We start from the raw sequence: 19861 nt of genomic DNA on the forward strand, positions 1-19861 counted from the left end.
GCCCTGGGATAGCAATTAGGGCATGTATTAGTTTCCTATTACTGCTGTAACAAATTACTACAAATTTAGTGGCTAAAACAATACAGACTTATTATCTTACAGTTCTGGATATCAGCAATCCAAAATGGGTCTCACAAGGCTGAAATCCAGACACTGGCAGGGCTGCGTTTGTTTCCGGAGACTCTTGGGGGGAGTCCTTTTCCTTGACCTTCCCAGCCTCTAGAGGCTGCCCACATTCCTCTGCCCGTGGCCCTCTTCCATCCTCTTCAAAGCCAGCAGCAGTGGTTCAAGGTCTTCTAGTCCTCACAACACATCCTGACCGCCTCTTCTACTTCTCTCTTCCCTTCTGATTTCAGTGGATGTACTCCAACAATCCAGGATAATCTCGCTAGCAATTTTATTTTATTTTTAAAAAATTTTTATTGGGGCTTCCCTGGTGGCGCAGTGGTTGAGAGTCCGCCTGCCGATACAGGGGACACGGGTTCGTGCCCCGGTCCGGGAGGATCCCACATGCCACAGAGTGGCTGGGCCCGTGAGCCATGGCTGCTGAGCCTGCGCGTCTGGAGCCTGTGCTTCGCAGTGGGAGAGACCGCAACAGTGAGAGGCCCGCGTACCGCAAAAAAAAAAAAAAATTATTGGAGTATAATTGATTTACAATATTGTGTTAGTTTCAGGTGTACAGCAAAGTGAATCAGTTATACATATATCCACTTTTTTTTTTAGTCTTTTTTTTCTAGATTCTTTTCCCATATAGGCCATTACAGAGTATTGAATAGAGTTCCCTGTGCTGTCTCTAGCAATTTTAATTGTCTCTTCCCCATGTAACCTATACACAGATTCCAGGGCTTAGGCCATGGGCATCTATGGGGGCATTATTCTGCCTACCACAGAGCACCCCCAGTTTGTCAGGAGCAGTCTCTACAGCCAACCTTGACGTCCACAGTCTTGACTTCTGAAGATCTGAAGGTTCTTGGTTCCCGCTATTTGGAAGTGACAGGCGGGGTTCATGACACATAACCGTTTGCTCTTCGACCTCTATGAAGCTTTGGCTTCAGTGCCAAAGCCAGCGCCTCGCCAGTGAGTGCGCCTCGCCGGCCTCCCAGCTGCGACCCTGTGGCGCTCCTCCGGTGATCTCATTTGATGATGCTCAGACATTTTCTCACAATAACCCTTTGAAACTGGCATTTTTCCTGATTTATAGCGAGGAAACTTACAAAATTACATGCTATAACGATGTTTCCAAATTCAAGGATTGTTTACATACTCCCCGCCAAGATGAGTGGTTTTATGTTCTTAGGGGACACAGGCTCCTTTGTAGGCTTCTGAGGCTTTCTAAAAAAAAAAAATCTTTGGCCACTAGAGGGAGACAGCTCTTTGAAGAACTGAGGCCATTTCTCATGTTTCTCATAGATGAAATCCTGTGTGTGTTTTAAAATGGTATCCAGGGCAGACGTAACAGGACAATGAAGGGGGCAAATCCCGCGCTCATCCTCAATGCAGGCCCCAGCGAACAACTTCTCCATCACCCACGGCTCCCTCTTCCATAGTCACTCCTGCCACTCGAAGCAAAGTTCCTTCCTTTTTACTTAGCCACTGACAGCTTATCATTAAAAAAAAAAAGAAAAATCTTCTCTTTCTCCCTGATGGTAAACTTTGTAGAGATAAAGCCCAATAAGTTGTTAGCACTGATTCTGTATAAAAACATAGAATCCCAAAGATTTCAAGTGCTGTCATGTAGGGTCTAAAACAGAGGCCACTGCTCCCCCAGACAAGCCCTGTGGCAACCATGTGTCCTCCGACAATATTGTTCAGAAATGGGAACTAGGGCGTGTTTTCTCTGGTAGAGAGTTCTGGGTTTCCCGACATAAGATTTGCTCCCAACATCTCTTGGTTTAAAAAATGCAACTTCTGTGTTAAAGAGATTGCTTTCCGTGAGGTAAAACGTCTAGTGTGGAGATCATGTGCGCCTAGTCGAAGCAATGTGGAGGCACATCAGCCACAGGAGTCCAGTGGCTGCAGACTGGGCCCAGTAGGAATGAAGTCGGGTGACTTTATTTAGCCTGCTGCCCTGTGTGGCGTATCTCAGAGATGCGATGGTTTATTGGATAATAACACGCGCCCACCTCACCTCTGTCTCTTATACTCGCGCAGAGATTCTGACTCAAACCTGGAAGAATTAGCACAAAAACCATGGTTACTAACAGGGATGTGCCGTATTGCTCATGTGTTTTGAGGAGGTAAAAGGGTCTCCGCTATGAAATCACTTGGTGTTTTAGTTGTTTTCAGCAGGTAGGTCAGTCTTGGTATTTAGTTCATCATATTTCTAGAAACGACATCCCCATCAGGCTCTTTAAAGGTTTTGTTGACTGTACTTCCTTTTTTTTTTTTTTTTTTTAAAGAAGACACATTTGCTTTATTGGCAAATGGTGTCATCTTGATCAGGAGGCTACTCCAATTAACTGATAAGTTGGCTGAGCTCCTCTATATAGATTAATTCTATAACCAGATTTAAAATTAAACTTGCGTTGCAGGCAGCAAACGTTGGCTTGGGACGTGCGTTCTCTGTGATGTGTATATTTAGCCCCTTTACAGCATAAGGCTACAGTGCCGCACATATTGTGCATAATAACAGCCTCTGGTGTTTAAAATTAGTCACTGTTTTCAATAAGATAAACTGTCTCTGTAATGAATTCATATTTGCAAATTGCTTCAATCCGTGGATCTCTCCACTGAATAGACTCCAAGTAACGGGACATTTGGGGTCAGCCCCTTGCAGTCATGGGAGAGCTTGGGTCAAACCAGGACCAAACTCTTCTGCCTGGATAAACATAGGTCTAGAAGGTATCTTCCTAGGTGACCTGGGCCACTTCTGCTTCCACCCGAACCAGTTAAGGCAGATGCATCATTAACATTCGTTTCAGTTTCTCAAGGAGGGGGACTGGAGACTTCTTTCTGGAACCCACCAGTGAGGCCCTGGGTAGAAAAGAAGTACTTTATGTGACTTGACAGCTACTAGTCTTACTGTTGGTTGTTGGTGCCAAGATCCATCTCCCTCAGACCCCCTTATGAAAAAAGGGTTCACTGAAAGGATACCGTGGACTAGAAATGGAGCTGGCAAGGACCCCAGGCAGCCGTGGGACTGGCTCCACCCGTCCCTTTCTATCTTTCTAACCACGCTCTGCACAGACGTGGCCTCACCACGCCCTGTAGACTAAGAACAAAGTATATATCTTTACCTAATACATTTAGAGTTTTCTCCCAAACATAAAGCTTATGCTGTTATCCACAATTCTAGAATTCAAAAGGCTCTGAAAATGTAAAGATTTTGATAACTTACTTGAGGAAAATCCTGATCTTATCTGAACTCACTGGGTGGCATGTACTCACCTTGATGTAATGGGAGGCTACTTATGGTCTTTATTTACCCCACTTAGTGTGAACGTGGATACATTTTCTTCTGTGGAAATGTTAACAGATTTGATTATCGGGTGATGCTTCTAAAGCTGCAGGTGTTTATATGATATATTCTACACGCACCATGTTACCTTTTTAAATCAGAAAAACGCTCAACTCCCAAACATAGCTGGCCCCATATAGGGTTTCAAATAAGGGATTGTGGACCATTACAAGCAGGAGATAAATGTATTTCAGGCAAATAAACAATGAAAGGGAGTGGGGTGGGAAGAGAGGCAGAATAAATAAAGTTGAAATTTTAAAAAGCTTTAATATGGGAGATTATACCTACTCTGGACTCTGCCTTTATTTACCTTTGTGATCCTTCAGGCAAGTTCTTATACTTATTTGACATGCAGCTTTCTCTTCTTCAAAATTAACAGATTACCACTAGATTGTTTCTCCAATCACAACTCTATAATTCTGTGATTCTAGTTACTTTTTTCAAGGCAGTTCTTCCCATCTGGCAGCAACCAAGATGTGCCAATTCTTTATCAAGGTTTACATGCTACTGTATTTTCCCTTCATATTTCATGTATTTAATGTAAACTCAAACATAGTCCTTTGACTAACCATTTTTTCAGTTTTCTTAAAAAGAAAAGCATTGAGGAGTTTCTATTGGTTTTACCTGAGTTTTTACATTCGACTTTTATGTAATTATTAAATAATCCATTTTACTTTCCTCAGCGTACATGATGATTTCTATTTATCCAGCAAAGATGTAAAGAGAGAACATTAGGTCATTTGTACAAGAGTATTTGAGCCAGGACTCAGAATTGCTCACTCTTGACGGCTCTGCTGAGATCACTTCCCTAGTTCTGTTTTGAAGATAAAGTCCCTTTGTTACCTTGGATCGTGGTTTGAATTAGGTTAACTTCCCTCTTTTTTCTGATTTATATAATGAGGTGATTGCTTAAAGATGGCGATTCTCCTACAGCACGAGTCTTGACAAATGTACTACTGCGTCATTGAAGGCAGAACCTTGGGAATCATCTAAGACCCTTTTCTCCCCCTAACCACCCACATGTTCAGTTCATCACCAGGGCCTGCTGATTTTTTTAAAGTTATATTATATTTCTGGCCTGCATAAAATCCAAGAGCATAATCTAAACAACATCCTTGTACCAACCCTCACGTTTGTGAAATTGTAGCCTTTTGTCATATGTATACACTTCATGTTCTTGTTTTGTTTTGTTTTGGCCATGCTGAGGCTTGTGGAATCTTAGTTCCCCAACCAGGGATTGAACCCGGGCCCTCTGGGCAGTAAAATTGCAGAGTCCTAACCACTGGACCTCCAGGGAATTCCTTGTTTTGTTTTTTAAATGAATAGAACGTTACAAACAAAGTTGAAACCCCCAGTGTACCTCTCTCTGATTTCATTCTCCTCTCTCCTTTCCAGAGGAAACCTCAATCCTGAGTTTGGTGTTTGTCATTTCTGTGGTCTTGGTACTATTATTATATAGAATATCGTGCTGCATTTTTTTTTTTTTTTTTTTGCGGTACGCGGGCCTCTCATTGTTGTGGCCTCTCCCATTGCGGAGCACAGGCTCCGGACGCGCAGGCTCAGCGGCCGTGGCTCACGGGCCTAGCCGCTCCGCGGCATGTGGGATCTTCCCAAACCAGGGCATGAACCCGTGTCCCCTGCATCGGCAGGCGGACTCTCAACCACTGCGCCACCAGGGAAGCCCCTGCTGCATGTTTTTATGTTAATATTCTATACTGTGTGTATCCATCTGCAACTTGTTTTTCTCACTCACCATTATTTTTGAGATCTTCAAGAACTAGACATTTATGTCTAGTTCATTCTTTTGGACGGCTGTATAGTGTTTTATTCTATGAATATTGATATCACTTATTCATACTCTTGTTCATGAACCTTTAGATTATTTCTGTTTTTTTTGCCATTACTGACACTGCAACAATAAATATCCGTGTATATATCTCCTTGTACAATATGACAGCTTCTGTCATATATGACAGCTTCTCTAGGGCACAGTGGAGTAGCACAGCATCCATGATTTCCTTTAACAAACTGTTTTTTAATGGTCACAGTGTTATAAGCTTTCTGTCATTGGAACCACTAGAACAAATATTTCGATATACAGAAAATCTTTTGCCTCTTTCAGTAAGAAGGCTTAGAAACTTACCATGACAAGATGCAGAATAACTCAGTCTTCATTCTTGTGGTAGTAGTATGTACAGTCCTTCCCTGGTATCCACAGGGGATTGTTTCCAGGACCCTCCCCTGTCCCTATGCTGAAATCCGTGAATGCTCAAGTACTTTATATAAAATGGTGTAGTACTTGCATGTAACCTATGCACATCCTCCTGTATACTTTAAATCATCTCTAGATTACTTGTATGTCTAATACAATGCCAATGTTATGTAAGTAGTCGTAAATACAATGTAAATATTACATACGTATTTGCCAATGAGTGGTAAAGTTAAGTTGTTTTCCCCTGTACTTATTTATTTATTTGGCCATGCCACGTGGCTTGCAGGATCTTAGTTGCCCGACCAGGGCTCGAACCGGGCCCCCAGTAGTGGAAGCTCGGAGCTCTAACCACTGGATCTCCAGGGAATTCCCTTTTCTTTCTTTCTTTTTTTTAATTGAAGTATAGTTGATTTACAATGTTAGATTAATTTCTGCTGTACAGCAAAGTGATTCAGTTATAAATATATATATATTCTTTTTAATATTCTTTTCCATTATGGTTTATCTCAGGATATTGAATATAGTTCCCTGTGCTATACAGTAGGACCTTGTTGTTTATCTATTTTGCATGTAATAGTTTGCATCTACTAACCCCAAGTCAAGTTTTTCTTTTTGGAACTTTCTGGAATTTTTTTTCTGAATATTTTCAGTCCACAGTTGGTTGAATCCAGGGCTGCAGAACCTGCGGATACGGAGGGCTGACTGTTGTGTATTCGAGATAACCTTCTCTCCTAGCTTCTAAACAAGGGCAATTGTTTCTCCATTGTTTTGTATTCTCAAAAACACTTTTGTCTTATTGATGACAGGCTTCTGATTTCAATTTAAATTCTTAAACTTTATTTTGAAAAAGTTTTGCACTCACTGAAAAATTGCAGAAATAAGGCAGAGTGTTCCCATAGCTCTTCACCCAGCTTCCCCTAAGGTTAGCATCACACATAAGCAGAGTACAATGATCAAAACTAAGACATTAACATTGGTGCAATACTAATAGCTAAGCAACTTTATTCGGATTTACTGACTTTTGCTTAATGTTTCTTTCTGTTCCAGGATCCCAGGCCACATTGCATATAGTTGTCATGTCTCCTCAGCTGCCTCTGGTTTGTGACAGTTTCTTGATCTTCTATTGTTTTTCACGACCTTGACATTCTTAAGGAGTCCTTGCCAGTTATCCTGTAGAATACCCCCCAGTCTGGGCTTGTTTGGTGTTTTCCTCACGATTAGACTGGCGTTTTGGAGTTTTGGAAGGAACACCACAGAGAGAAGCGCCGGTCTCATCTTGCTATATGAGGGGTTACATCAGGTCTGCATGACATCACTGGTGATATTAACCTCCATCACTTGGGTGATGTGTTTGCCAGATTTCTCCACTGCACAGTCACTGCTTTTCCCTTGTCCCTACTCTCTTCTTTGGAAGTGGGTCACTAGGTCTAGCTTACCCTTGATGGCGAGTAGGTAGGGGTTAAGTACTACCTCTTGCCGTGAGGGCATCGGCATATATTACCCAGAATTCTTTTGTAAGGAAGATTTGTCACTTCTTCCCTGTTTATTTGCTTGTTCAATTATTTGTTTATACTAGTATGGGCTTGTGTATTTATTTTATACTTTGGGTTAATATTCTAGTACTGCATCATTTATTTTATTCTGGTTTTGGCAATTGGGAGCTCTTTCAGGTTGGCTCCCATGTCCCTTTGGGGTGCCCCATCCTTTTGCTTTTTGTACACTTCCTCACTTTCTGGTTTTCCCACTAACTTTAGCATCCGTCGGTGGATGTTGCCTGTGACACTTATTTCTGCAGTGTTCTAATGGTGGTTTTCTATTCCCCCCTCTCAGTTTAATCAAGATAAGCTAAAGATACTTAGGGTTTATTATTTTTTTCTTTTACACAGTCTGATTTTTCTTCCTAATTTCGCAACTTGAATGTATTCCCCTAAAATATAAAGCTATTATAGAAGAGACCTGGGCTTGAATTTCAGTTCTGACACTTCAGGCTGTTTGACATTAGGCTTCCCTGAACCTTGATTTTCTTTGCATTTTCGGGATGTAGATACTTACCTTACAAAATGATCAGAAGATCTAAGTGAAGTTTTGCATGTAAAGTTCTTAAAATCAAGGAAGATGGATGTTGTCATTGTTGCTTCCACCGGCACTGATGTCGCCTCCCCATGGCTTCCAGAGCCTGCTTTCTAAAATGCAGATCTGATGATGACATGACCATGTTCAGGCTTGTCCATTGCTGCCTGTCATCGTCAGCAGTGGTTCCCAAGCCTAGCTTTTGATCAAAATTATATGAGGGGGCTTCCCTGGTGGCGCGGTGGTTGGGAGTCCACCTGCTGATTCAGGGGACACGGGTTCGTGCCCCGGTCCGGGGGGATCCCACGTGCCGCAGAGCGGCTGGGCCCGTGAGCCATGGCCTCTGGGCCTGTTCACCCGAAGCCTGTGCTCCGCAACGGGAGAGGCCGCAGCGGTGAGGGGCCCACATACCGCAAAAAATAAAAAATTATATGAGGAACCTCAAAAGATATATAATAGCCCAGTCCTGCAGACTAGAATTTTGGTGGGGTGAGTTCAGCCCTTGTCTGTACTCCGGAGGCATGAGACCTGAGTCGGAGGCTCCCTCTGAAGGCTGATCGTGGGTTCTCCCTCAGTGAGTGCTGACAGTGATCAAGAGAGGGGCCCTTCTCCCCACCATGAAATGGCCAGGTAGGACCAGAGCATGAGATTAGGAGTCAGGCTAACAGTTCTTAGATAGTCCGCGTAGTATCTGTGTAACTAATCTGTATGGTTAGCTAGCTGCCTTTTATGTACGGAGTATGTTCTTGAAGACCGTTTAAAGTGTGCACAGATAAAACTACTTTGCTAGCAGGAACAAGTGGAATGATTGTTGTACGAATTTTCTTCAGTGCTGCCTTTTACTCTTTTTTACCTTTAATTCTAATACTTTGCGGAGTGTTCTTTTTCTCTTTTGTTTTGATTCATTACAGAAATATATTATGAAAAGATTATCACAATAAGGTTAGTTAACACCTCCATCACCTCACATAATTACCTTTTTTTGTGGGGATAACATTTAAGATCTACTCTCTTAACAACCTCCAAGAATATAATAGAGAATTGTTAAGTACAGTCACCATACTGTACATTAGATCCCCGGAACTTATTTATCTTATAGCTATCTTATAACTGGGAGTCTGTACCCTTAAACCAGCATCTCCTTAATTCCCCCACCCCCAGCCCCTGGCAACCATCATGCTACTCTGTTTCTATGATTTTGGTTTTTTAGATTCCACATATAAGTGAGAACATACAGTATTTGTCTTTCTGTGACTTATTTCACTTAATGTGATGCCCTCAAGGTCTTTGTATGTCGTTGCAAATGGCACGATTTCCTTCTTTTTATGGGTAACATTCTATTGTATATACGTACCACATTTTCTTTATACTTTCACTCTTTAATAGACATTTAGGTTGTTTCCATGTCTTGGCTATTGTGAATAATGCTGCAGTGAACATGGGGGTGCAGATATCTCTTTGAGACAGTGATTTAATTTCGTTCAGATATATACCCAGAATGGGATTGCTGGGCCATATGGTAGTTCTATTTTTCATTTTTTGAGGAACCACCATACTGTTTTCCATAATATTTGTACCAATTTAACATTCCCACCAACAGTGCACAAGGGTCCCCTTTTCTCCACATCCTTGCCAACACGTGTTATCGCTTGTCTTTTTTGGTAATAGCCATTTGAACAGGTCTGAGGTGACATGTCCTGGTTTTGAGTTTCATTTCCTTGATGGTTAGTGACATTGAACATCTTTTCATGTACCTGTTGGCCATTTGTATGTCGTCTTTGGAAATATGACTGTTCAGGCCCTTTGCCCATTTTTAAATTGGATTGTTTGTTTTTTGCTATTGAAATGTTGAGCTCCTTATATATTGTGGATATTAACCCCATATCAGATTGATGGTTTGTGAATATTTTCTCTCATTCTATGGGTTGCCTTTTTTTTTTTTTTTTTTTTTTTTTGCCGTACGCGGGCCTCTCACTGTTGTGGCCTCTCCCATTGCAGAGCACAGGCTCCGGACACGCAGGCTGAGCGGCCATGGCTCACGGGCCCAGCCGCTCCGCAGCACGTGGGATCTTCCCGAACCGGGCCACAAACCCATGTCCCCTGCATCGGCAGGCGGACTCCCAACCACTGCGCCACCAGGGAAGCCCTATAGGTTGCCTTTTCATTTGGTTGATTGTTTCTTTTGCTGTGCAGAAGCTTTTTAGTTTGATGTAGTCCACTTGTTTATTTTTGCTTTTGTTGTTTGTGCTTTCAGTGTCGTATCCAAGAAATTATCACCAACACCAATGTCAAGAAGCTTTTCCCCTATATTTTCTTCTAGGAGTTTTATGGGTTTGAGTCTTACATTTAAGTCTTTAATCCATTTCAAGTGAATTATTGCGAGTGGTGTAAGACAGGGGTGCAGTTTTATTCTTTTGTATAGGAAGATACAGTTTTCCTATCATTAATTGAAGAGACTATTCTTTCCTCATTGAGTATTCTTGGCTCACTTGTCAAATGTCAGTTGATTACATATTGTGGGTTAATTTCTGGGCTCTCAACTTTATTCCATTGGTCTGTGTGTCTGTTTTTATGCCACTACCATACTGTTTAGTTTACTATAGCTTTCAAATAAAATTTGAAATCAGGAAGTGTGATGCCTCTAGCTTTGTTCTACTTTCTCACGATTGCTTTGGCTATTCAGGATCTTTTATGGTTCCATATGAATTTTAGGATTGTTTTTCTTATTTCTGTGAAAAACGCCATTGAAATTTTGTTAGGAGTTTCATTGAATCTATAGCTAGCTTTGGATAGTATAGACTTTTTTTTTTTTTTTTTTTTTTGCGGTACACGGGCCTCTCACTGCTGTGGCCTCTCCTGTTGCGCTCCGGACTCACAGGCCCAGCAGCCATGGCTCACGGGCCCAGCCGCTCCGCGGCATGTGGGATCTTCCCGGACCGGGGCACAAACCCGTGTCCCCTGCATCGGCAGGCGGACTCTCAACCACTGTGCCACCAGGGAAGCCCGGTAGTATGGACATTTTAACAATATTAATTATTCTGATGTATGCACATAGTATATCGTTCCATTTATTTGTGTCTTCAGTTTTTTCATCAATGTGTTGTGATTTTCAGTGTACAGGTTTTTCATCTCCTTAGTTAAATTTATTCCTAAATAATTATTATTTTTGATGCTATTATTGTATAAATGGATTGTTTTCTTTATTTCTTTCTCATATAATTCATTGCTAGTGTATAGAAAAGCAATTGGTTTTTGTACATTAATTTTGTATTCTGCAATTTTACTGAATTCATTTACTAGTTCTTTTTTTAAACTTTTTTTGGGGGGGTTTAGGATTTTAGATATATGGTATCGTATCATCCGCATACAATTTTACTTTTCCTTTCCAACTTGGATGCCTTTTACTTCTTTTTCTTGCCTAATTGCTCTGGCTGGGAGTTCTAACATTATGTTAAATAGGAGTAGTGAGAGTGGCATCCTTGTCTTGTTCCTGATCTTAGTGGAAAAGCTTTCCTATTTCACTATTGAGTATGATGTTAGCTGTGGGTTTGTCATGTGCAGCCTTTATTATGTTGAGGTAGTTTACTTCTCTATTAGCTATGCCTTTTTGTAGTAATTTTTAGTGGTTGCTCTTGGCATTACAATATGTATCCTTGTTACAATCTACTTAGAGTTACTATTTGATCACTTTAGATTTTATTCTTCACATCTGACTTTTCCCATTTCATAAATGAATAAAAAAGTCACAACAATTTAATTCCATTTAAACATTCTACTACTGTCTTTAAGCTACTGTTTTTTATATCTTTTAATTCTTCATAAGTTATAAATTTATACATCCTAACAGAGTGTTATTTTTTACTTTAAACAATTTTTTAGGACATTAAGAAAAGAAAAATATATACTTTTTAATGTTTATCTGTATATTCACCAATTCTAATACTCTTTATTCCCTTCCTGTAAATCTTAATTTTTATCGTGTATTATTTCCCTTCAACCTGAAGGACATTCTTTAGTATTTCTTTTTTTTTTTTTTTTTTAAAACTAAAAATGCCATTGGCTTCTTTAATTGGTTAATGTAACAGGCAGAAAGTCTCTTTTAAACAAATTAAAAAGCTGTGGGTTTTTTTCCCCCAATTCTCCCCAAATTAGATATATACATACCCGCAAAAATGGTGTGTGAAGGAAAACTGTCATACACAAGAAGTTGTATCCTGAATTAAGGGAAACAGCTGTTGAAATGGGAATTAACACAATAAAGTCATCAACAGGTTAACAATTTAAAAAATTGAGTCTTCAAATGCTGCATGGCACAAAGCTATACTATATAAAGTACTGCTAGGTATGAAGGAGGAAGTCTGTACGGATTTTAAGCAAAAATGCTTTTCCAGAAAAGCAAATCAAAACAATGCAATCAGTAGACCAAAGAGGCTACAGCTAGATAGCAGAGCTACAACTTCTCATATCTGAGCTAGAAAATTCTGTTTATACAGAATGGACTAAAATTTCAAGACAAAACGGACATGTTTTACATTTCTTACTTTATCCATATTAAGTTCTCTGTTTCTTTCTCCCTCACCCCTCAATTCAGCATGATCCAGCCAAAAGATGGCTGCTTTTAGAAGTAGCTATTTTATTTTTCTTTCTGTGGCAAGACTGTCATGAAGCCTGGATATCTCAGGCTCATATGCATCCATGACCAGGGTCCCGTTGTGGTCAAAAAACTTAGCAGTGGACTTGGTGAACTCGGCTTCCCGTTGCTGCTTTGTTCTTCCACTGATGAAGGTCAGCTTCAGAGTGTATTTTTCATCGAACCTTTTGAGACTGGACGACAGCTGCCAAATATCATCCCTGTGGGATCTTTCCTGTGGGCCACGAGAAAGATGCTCTTCTCCTTATATGAGGTATAAATGGTCAGGATCCCCATCATCACAAAATAGGATATAACACACAAAGCCAAAACAGGTTTGGACTCTGGAAAGGGGTGCATATAATCCCAAATCAAAGCCACTATGGCGAAGAAACAGGAGATGGTACAGATGATGAGGCGACCGTCAATTAGACCAAAATTCTGCACATACTTGTACTTTTCCAGAAGTACCTTTTTGGCAGAATCATCCAAAGAATTTTTCACAGCTGATCCATCCCATTTGTCAGTTTTTACAGGCTTATCATCAATCTTCCACTTGTCCAGCAAGCCGCTGCAGCTACTGCCTGTCCCACAGCTGGAACCACTGCCAGCCCCACTACTGCCTCCGCCACCACTGGTTCTCCCTCCCTGAGCAGCCGCCGCCATCTTGCTTGCTTCTGCCTAGTATTTCTTGTAGTACAGGTATGTTGGGGACTGATTGTCTCAGCTTCCTTTATCTGAAAGTGTCTTTATTTAATCTTAATTTTAGATGAATATTATCCTGAATCTAGAACACGTTCTGTAGGATTTCAATTTTTTAAAATCTATTAAGATTCTAATTCCAAGGCCTGACCAGAGAGAAGGCAGGTGGGACACTTGCCATGGTCAGGCTTTAGGGCAAGAACTTTGAGGATCTAAGACTGCTGATTTGTTGGGAAGGTAAGGGTTGACATGGGCCTACATGGGCTGCCAAAAATGTGATGGATTAACAGGGTCAGTGAAGGCTGATGTTGGCTAACATGGGCTGACTTGGGTCACAACTTTTGAATTCTAATTGATTCTGGGAAGGATCTTAAAGCCTCTATCACTTTCAGAGGGGAAAATTAAAGCATGGAAAGGCAACAGCTGTCTCAGAATCACACAGTTGCAGAATGCCAGAACCCAGGCTCTAGAATCGTGTCTTCTTTCTCTAAGCCCAGGACTCCTTCCTTCCATCTCATCTGCCTCTCCATGGAGGCAAGGCACCAGAGTGCTGACCCATCTGGACAGCACATTCCTGAGAGCTCATGCCTGTCCCTAGCAAGACCTGGAACAGCTTTCAGGACAAAGCTCGTTCCAAGTTCTGGAGGAAATTTTTCATGTTTCTGCATTATCTGGGTTAAACTCCTGTGGGCAGTGACCTTTATACCATTGTCAACCCTTGAAAAACAAGTGGCAAAAGGAGCACTTTTACATATTAGATGCTGAGGACATCCAGATAACAGGCATACAAGGTCTCGGACCACAAGGCTTTGGGCACTTAATAATAACCACATTTTCTAATCTGTTGTCTTTCCTTGCTGGCTTTTAGCTTTTCTTTCCAACCTTTTCTAGGCCACAAGGCAGTATAAGGCCAGGAGTCTGACTGTAGGCAGCGCTGGGATTTCCTTGGTTTGAATTCTATCCCATGTGTTTCTTTCTTTCTTCATATATTGGTATGTACATTAAAGATGCTTATTTACAGTAACGTATTGATCCAAAGCTTTAGAGAAACATCATCACAAAACAATGTTTAGTGCACAGCAGCAATGCCCGCACCCAGACGCACCACAGCGCTATCCATGGAGCCTTGGGGTCCTCTAGGGATCTGGGGACACTGTAACTTGGAGCTTGTTAGTTAAGGATTCCCCACCTCAGCAACTGGGTAAGGCGCTCAGGGAGCTGGATTTGGGGTTGGACCTCCCGCTAGAGGCGGAGGGAAGTGGATGCCCCTTTTATATTCGTCTGTAACATTTGGAGTCCTTAACCTCTCCCCAAGGGGGCTCAGGGGCCACCCCCAAGGCAGTTCGTGTGGGTTTGCGTTATTATGCCATCTCCATAGTCCCCTACCCTGGACATACTCAGGAACTGACAGCGCATCTAGCTTTATCTGCTGCCTCGTCAGGCCCTCCCTACCGGAGGAAATTCTTTCAGTGTGTGTGTGATGGTCACGGCCAGGGCAGCCCATCGGCTTCGTCAGCATCAGCACCTTTCCCTTTGCTTTACTCCTTCCTTCCGTTTAGAATAACAGTACAACGTAACTCAAAGAGATAAGAATAACATTGTGTTTTCAAATTTAAAAAATATTAAGAATAAGCTGTTCTCTTTCTCTTATTTTTTTAGTTGTAAAAAGCATTACTTTTATTGGGAAAATGAAATCTGATCCTTGTCTCAGCCAGCTGAGATGGGAATGGTAATTTGGCCAAGGTGTTTTTTTTTTTTTTTTTTTTCCCAGCACAATGTAGAAAGTGACCAGTGGTCTCATGTGAGGGCTTGACTCTAAATGCAATAGAATAGGATAAGAAGACAAGGCACAGGCAGAGGGCGGAGGTAGGGTGACAGCCACTGTAGAACTGATTAAGATCAGAGCGGCTGGTGTCTGACCGCCCTCAGTCTCTGTGAAGCTTTGCCCAGGGCCTTGCAAGTTTCACCAGGATCCAAGCAACGTTACAATGGTAATAATAGTTTGCATTTGTTAAGGACTTGCTATGGGCCATACACATTTTATAAGCCTTTATACTTAATTTTCTGCCAAATGAAAGACCCAGCCTAGGGAACCGCAGCCATCTGGACTTAGTGCTTTGTCTCCTGACTCACCTGTGTTTGCTGCCCTCACCGACCTCCTGGTCGGCCTCCCAGTCCCTCCTCTGCCTGGTCCTTCCTGGCATGAAGCCTCCTGGTTATCTCTTGCTGTGCTTGTCCATCTCAAACTATCGTCCTCCAGCTCTCTGTCTGATTGCTGCCCTCTTGGGCAGTGCTACCTCAGACCAATCTGCCACAATGACCCCCAAGTCTGTTGTTCAATTGTGGAACTTTCTGGCTCTATGGCTCTGCTGAGAGGCATCGCCTCCTACAGCTGGGTTTGGACACGGGCAACTTGAAAAGTAAAACAATAAGCGCTGTATAGAGATGCATACGAAAAGAAGAAGTGGCTGAGACATAGACAAATAATTTGTTTTTAAATGCTATGAAGATGGAGGCCCTGCTGAAAAGTCCACAGATATGCCCAAAATGAATTTTATGGTCTCTTGTTTACATCCCGAGTTAAGAGGTTTGCGTTACTAAATTGTAAGCGAAAAAGTCAGTGAGAGAGTTTAAATTGGGCAGAGGTGTGGGATGGCAGCAAACCAAGAGATCACCCTTTTCCTTGCCTCCTCGTTTGGTTAGCCCAACTGCAAAGTTAGTGCTAACTTCTGTCATCTTCTCAAATTCCACCTCTCTGTGGGCGCTTGTATTTCTGGAACATTCGGCCCACATAATAAGGTTGCACTCTCTCCCCTGGTGTTAATTCTGGGTTGTTTGGGAACCTGGCTTCTCCGAAGAGGTCGATCTCCGGACTTTCTAGTAAAGGGTGAGCATAGGTGTTTTTAAAAGGGGGTGCTGTACCTTTAAATTCTGAAAGTGAACTTGGCTCAGGAAGGCCAGCAGTCAAGGTCCAGCCCCTAGAAGAGAGAATAGCTACAGATTCTCCATCCTCAGTCTCTGCAAAGGGACGGCTGTGCCAGCCGTGCTCGGGCAGGCTCCTGGCAGCATGGCAGAGAAGCTCGGGGCGCTCCTGCTGGCCCTTGTTCTCAGCCTGGCACAGCCAGCCCCGGCCCGCCGGAAGCTCCTGGTGTTTCTGCTGGATGGTTTTCGCTCTGACTACATCAGTGATGAGGTCCTGGAGTCCTTGCCTGGTTTCAGGGAGATTGTGAGCAGGGGGGTGAAAGCGGATTACTTGACCCCAGACTTTCCCAGTCTCTCGTACCCCAATTACTACAGCCTAATGACTGGTGAGTACCATGTCCTCCTCCGGGCGGGGAGGGGCGGGCTGGAGTCCAACAGTAGCAGTTAGCTCCTGGCATTAGAGTCTCATGGAAATGCTCAGGTTTCCCTCATCCTTTGGGACACCAGAGATAGACAGGAAGTGTGTGTTCTTGGCTGAGATTTTTTTTTTCATGGGTGTGTTGTTTTCCAAAAGTTATTCCCAGGACCTGTTTTGGCTTCTCAGTGTGGAGAACAGAGAACTACATGAATAGATGATTGTTAAAGTGGTTATCTGTTTTACAAATAAAAAATTCTGGCCTACTCCGTATTTTCTAAGTTCAAATTTAAAAAGTCAACAGGTCTTCATTTGTATCAAATTCCTTCTGTCCCTTTGCCCTGAAGTCATCTGTCATCCTGGAGCTGTTTTGGCTTGTTTGTCAGTGTGCTAGATTATGAAAGTTACATGTGGGATTCCTGGATGACTCGGAGGGAATTTTCAGGTCATATCCTGAAGTATTACTTAGCAATGCTACTTGCTCCTTCTTTTGCCCTTTGGGGCCAGGTAAAATGACACGGAGAAGAAAAAATTGATGTGTAGTTCAGATTCCCATTTTTAACTTCTAGCATCTGTTAACAAAACAAAACCCAACCCCCAGCTAACCCAGACTGTGCCTGGGTTTGGAAAAGCAGACTTTTGCCTAAAAATGACCTCCATCTGGGATTGCCAGCACGCCAAATGTGATTGCACGAATTTGATCCTCTATCTGTGCTCACACAGTGAGATTCCTACCTTCCGGTTTGTTTATCAGCTAACCTTTGTAAGGGCCAGCGAGAGGAGCTCTGAAAGAATTTAGCAAGCTGTCCAGGGAGGCTGGGAAGAATGCGCTGCTATTAATGCTGATGTAGGACTTAGCTGTGTGCTCTGAGCGCAGGGAAAACTATAAGTTCTGTTAACAGGAAGGGGATGAGAACTCTTGTATCTCATTATGGATCTTCACAGGACAGCAAAGCCCAAGGATCCTGGAAAGACAAATTGCTATCTCTGACTTCATACGTGGATACTGTATGCATGTGTACATAAAAATGCCATCAAATTAATGGGGAAAGAGATTTTGGAGAATTAGAAATAAAGGCATGGAGAGCAAAAAAAAAAAAAAAAAAAAAAAAAGTCCAGACGGCACACAGCAAGGAATTTATCTGCTCATTTTCAAAAATCTCCCCCAACAGACAAACAATCAGCATCTCTCAGAAGAAGATGAACAAAAGTCTCCTCGTCCTCCCTTGGCACGGATCTGCCCTTTCAGGGAAGCCGTTTGCGGGCCGCACATAGAGGTTATTGTGTGTCACAGGCCGACTTCGGCACTGTCCCGGGAGTTTCACACCTGCAGCCACCCCAGCACCAGTTGTCTCTCAGAGCCCTGTTGCGAGGCTCGATTCACAGACTGCCACGTGCACTTTTCTCAGTCTCAGTGGAAGAGGAGCAAAATCCATTTTAGCAAGTCAGACTCCAGCGAGCAAAAAGGGACCATTACGGTCTCCACGGAGAAACGCAGCCAGTGACTCGGCCCTTTGTCTGTCAGATCCATGTTCCTGATATCAGCACAAGGACTAATTTGCACAAAGCCTTAGTCAGGCAGACACTTTCTTGTCAGGCTGTGGGTATTTTCTCTGGTCTAGGCACGACAGAAGGGCCCTTCTCATGGTGGGACAGTGCAGGCCCTGTGAATGTTTGACAGAGATCTTACCTTTACTATCAGACTGAGTCTAGCCCGAGAAAGCCACAGGCTGTCCATACGGCTTCGCCCTTCAAGGTTTTGTTGGTAAAATGTAGGATCTGACTTGAAAGCTCGCTTGGTGCTTAAGTTGGCCTTTTCGCTTTGATAGAAGCAAGATTGTATATAGGGTGTGTCCAGCAAGGCTCATGCTCACGTGCCAGTGTCTCTGGGTGTGACTTGTATCTACTGAGTGGACGTAAAGGCTTGGAGTGGGATTGTGGGCCGGGGTGGCCTGGCCATCAGGGTGCTGCCACCTCCACTGCCCTGGAACTGACTCAGCGTGAAATCTAGACTGTTTCCCCCAATATCTATGCTTCTTTTTCCACCTGATGTTGAAAAATTCCTCTTTTTTTCATATAAGGAAGGATCTATCCATTGGGAATAGTAGTTAAACATATGGTTTGAGCATATGAACATTTCACGAACCAACGAAAGAATCATGCTAGATCCTTTCGGTACTAAAAGGTATGCTGTCTTAAGGTTCCTCAGAATTTATAAGACAGACTGTGATCTCAATTCCTTACGTGAATTATTGCCCATAAGCCATAAAGCCCTTGGTGTTCTTCTCTTTTCATAATGAGGAATGATGGGTTATTGGAAAGAACTTGGCCTGGGAGCTGGGAGAACTTGGTTGGAGTCCTTGCAGGGTTGGGATGGGCAAGCCATTGCACTGCCCTGAACCTCAGTTTCCTCAGCTTCTGGGTCCTAATCTGGCCAGAATCTCAGGTGTTGCCAGAAGCAGACGTGAAATTAGAAAAAGTTAGGACTGTCACCTCTTGGGAGGCCTACGTATTAGAAATTAAGCACATGACTGATCTTTAGAGAGGAGAATTTCATGGGAAGCCACGTGGATGGTGATGGGAAATGAACAGTCACAGGATTTGTGGGGAACCTTGGAAATCATCTAGCCCAGTCATTGACATGAAGCCACTGTGACTGATTTTTTTTTCCTTCAAAATGTGTTTGCATCAGGACAAATGTGGACACAATTCCAATAGTGATCAAGAAGATCCATCCAGGGAATTCGCGGGCGGTCCAGTGGTTCGGACTCCACGCTTTCACTGACCAGGGCCTGGGTTCAGTCCCTGGTCGAGGAACTAAGATCCCACAAGCTGTGCGGCCTGGCACCCCGCCCCCCTGCAAAAAAGAAAATCCATCAGACAATTGATTACTGGGAACACATAGAATCTTAAAACAGGACCATTTACCCAGGGAGCCTACATTCAAGTTGAGCAGGAAAGACACATCATATACCTACTAATATCCCAAATGAGTAGCAAGGGCCGAATGGTGTCCCTCCAAAATTCGTGTGTTGAAATCCCAACCCCCAGTACATCAGAATGTAACCATATTTAAGGACATGGTGTTTAAAGAGATGATTAAGTTAAATGATGCTGTTAGAGTGGGGCCCTACTCCGCTATGGCTGATGCTCTTTTAAGAAGAGGAAGAGACGTCGGGGATCAGCGTTCACAGAGAAGAGACCTCATGAGGACAGTGTGAAGGCTGCCACCTGCAAGCCAAGGAGAGAGGTCTCACCAGAAACCAGACCTGCCGACTCCTTGATCTCAGATTTCCAGCCTCCAGAACTGCAAGAGACCAGTTTCTGTTGTTGGGCCACTCAGTCGGTGGTACTTTGTTAGGGCAGCCCTAGCAGACTGCTACACAAAGGACCAATGGGTAGTTTCCTAATATGCTGTGCAAGACCAGAAGAGAGGAGGATTTTCTTCTAGTC

The 19861-nt window shown here is 42.8% G+C and overlaps 1 protein-coding gene and 1 pseudogene across 1 annotated transcript in view; one reads left to right on the forward strand and one right to left on the reverse strand.

Annotated features, from left to right (window-relative positions):
• Positions 1-12367: 12367 nt before the first annotated feature.
• On the reverse strand, positions 12368-14487 carry LOC136141727 (signal peptidase complex subunit 2 pseudogene; annotated as a pseudogene).
• Positions 14488-16043: 1556 nt separating this feature from the next.
• ENPP6 (ectonucleotide pyrophosphatase/phosphodiesterase 6) overlaps positions 16044-19861 on the forward strand; it is a 93973-nt gene continuing 90155 nt past the window's right edge. Inside the window, exon 1 of the mRNA XM_065899940.1 lies at positions 16044-16379. Coding sequence (XP_065756012.1) covers positions 16139-16379 — 241 coding nt within the window. The 5' untranslated portion in view covers positions 16044-16138. The remainder of the gene's footprint in view (positions 16380-19861) is intronic.

The sequence above is a fragment of the Phocoena phocoena genome, chromosome 21, assembly GCF_963924675.1.
Source record: "Phocoena phocoena chromosome 21, mPhoPho1.1, whole genome shotgun sequence".
Classification (NCBI taxonomy): Eukaryota; Metazoa; Chordata; class Mammalia; order Artiodactyla; family Phocoenidae; genus Phocoena; species Phocoena phocoena.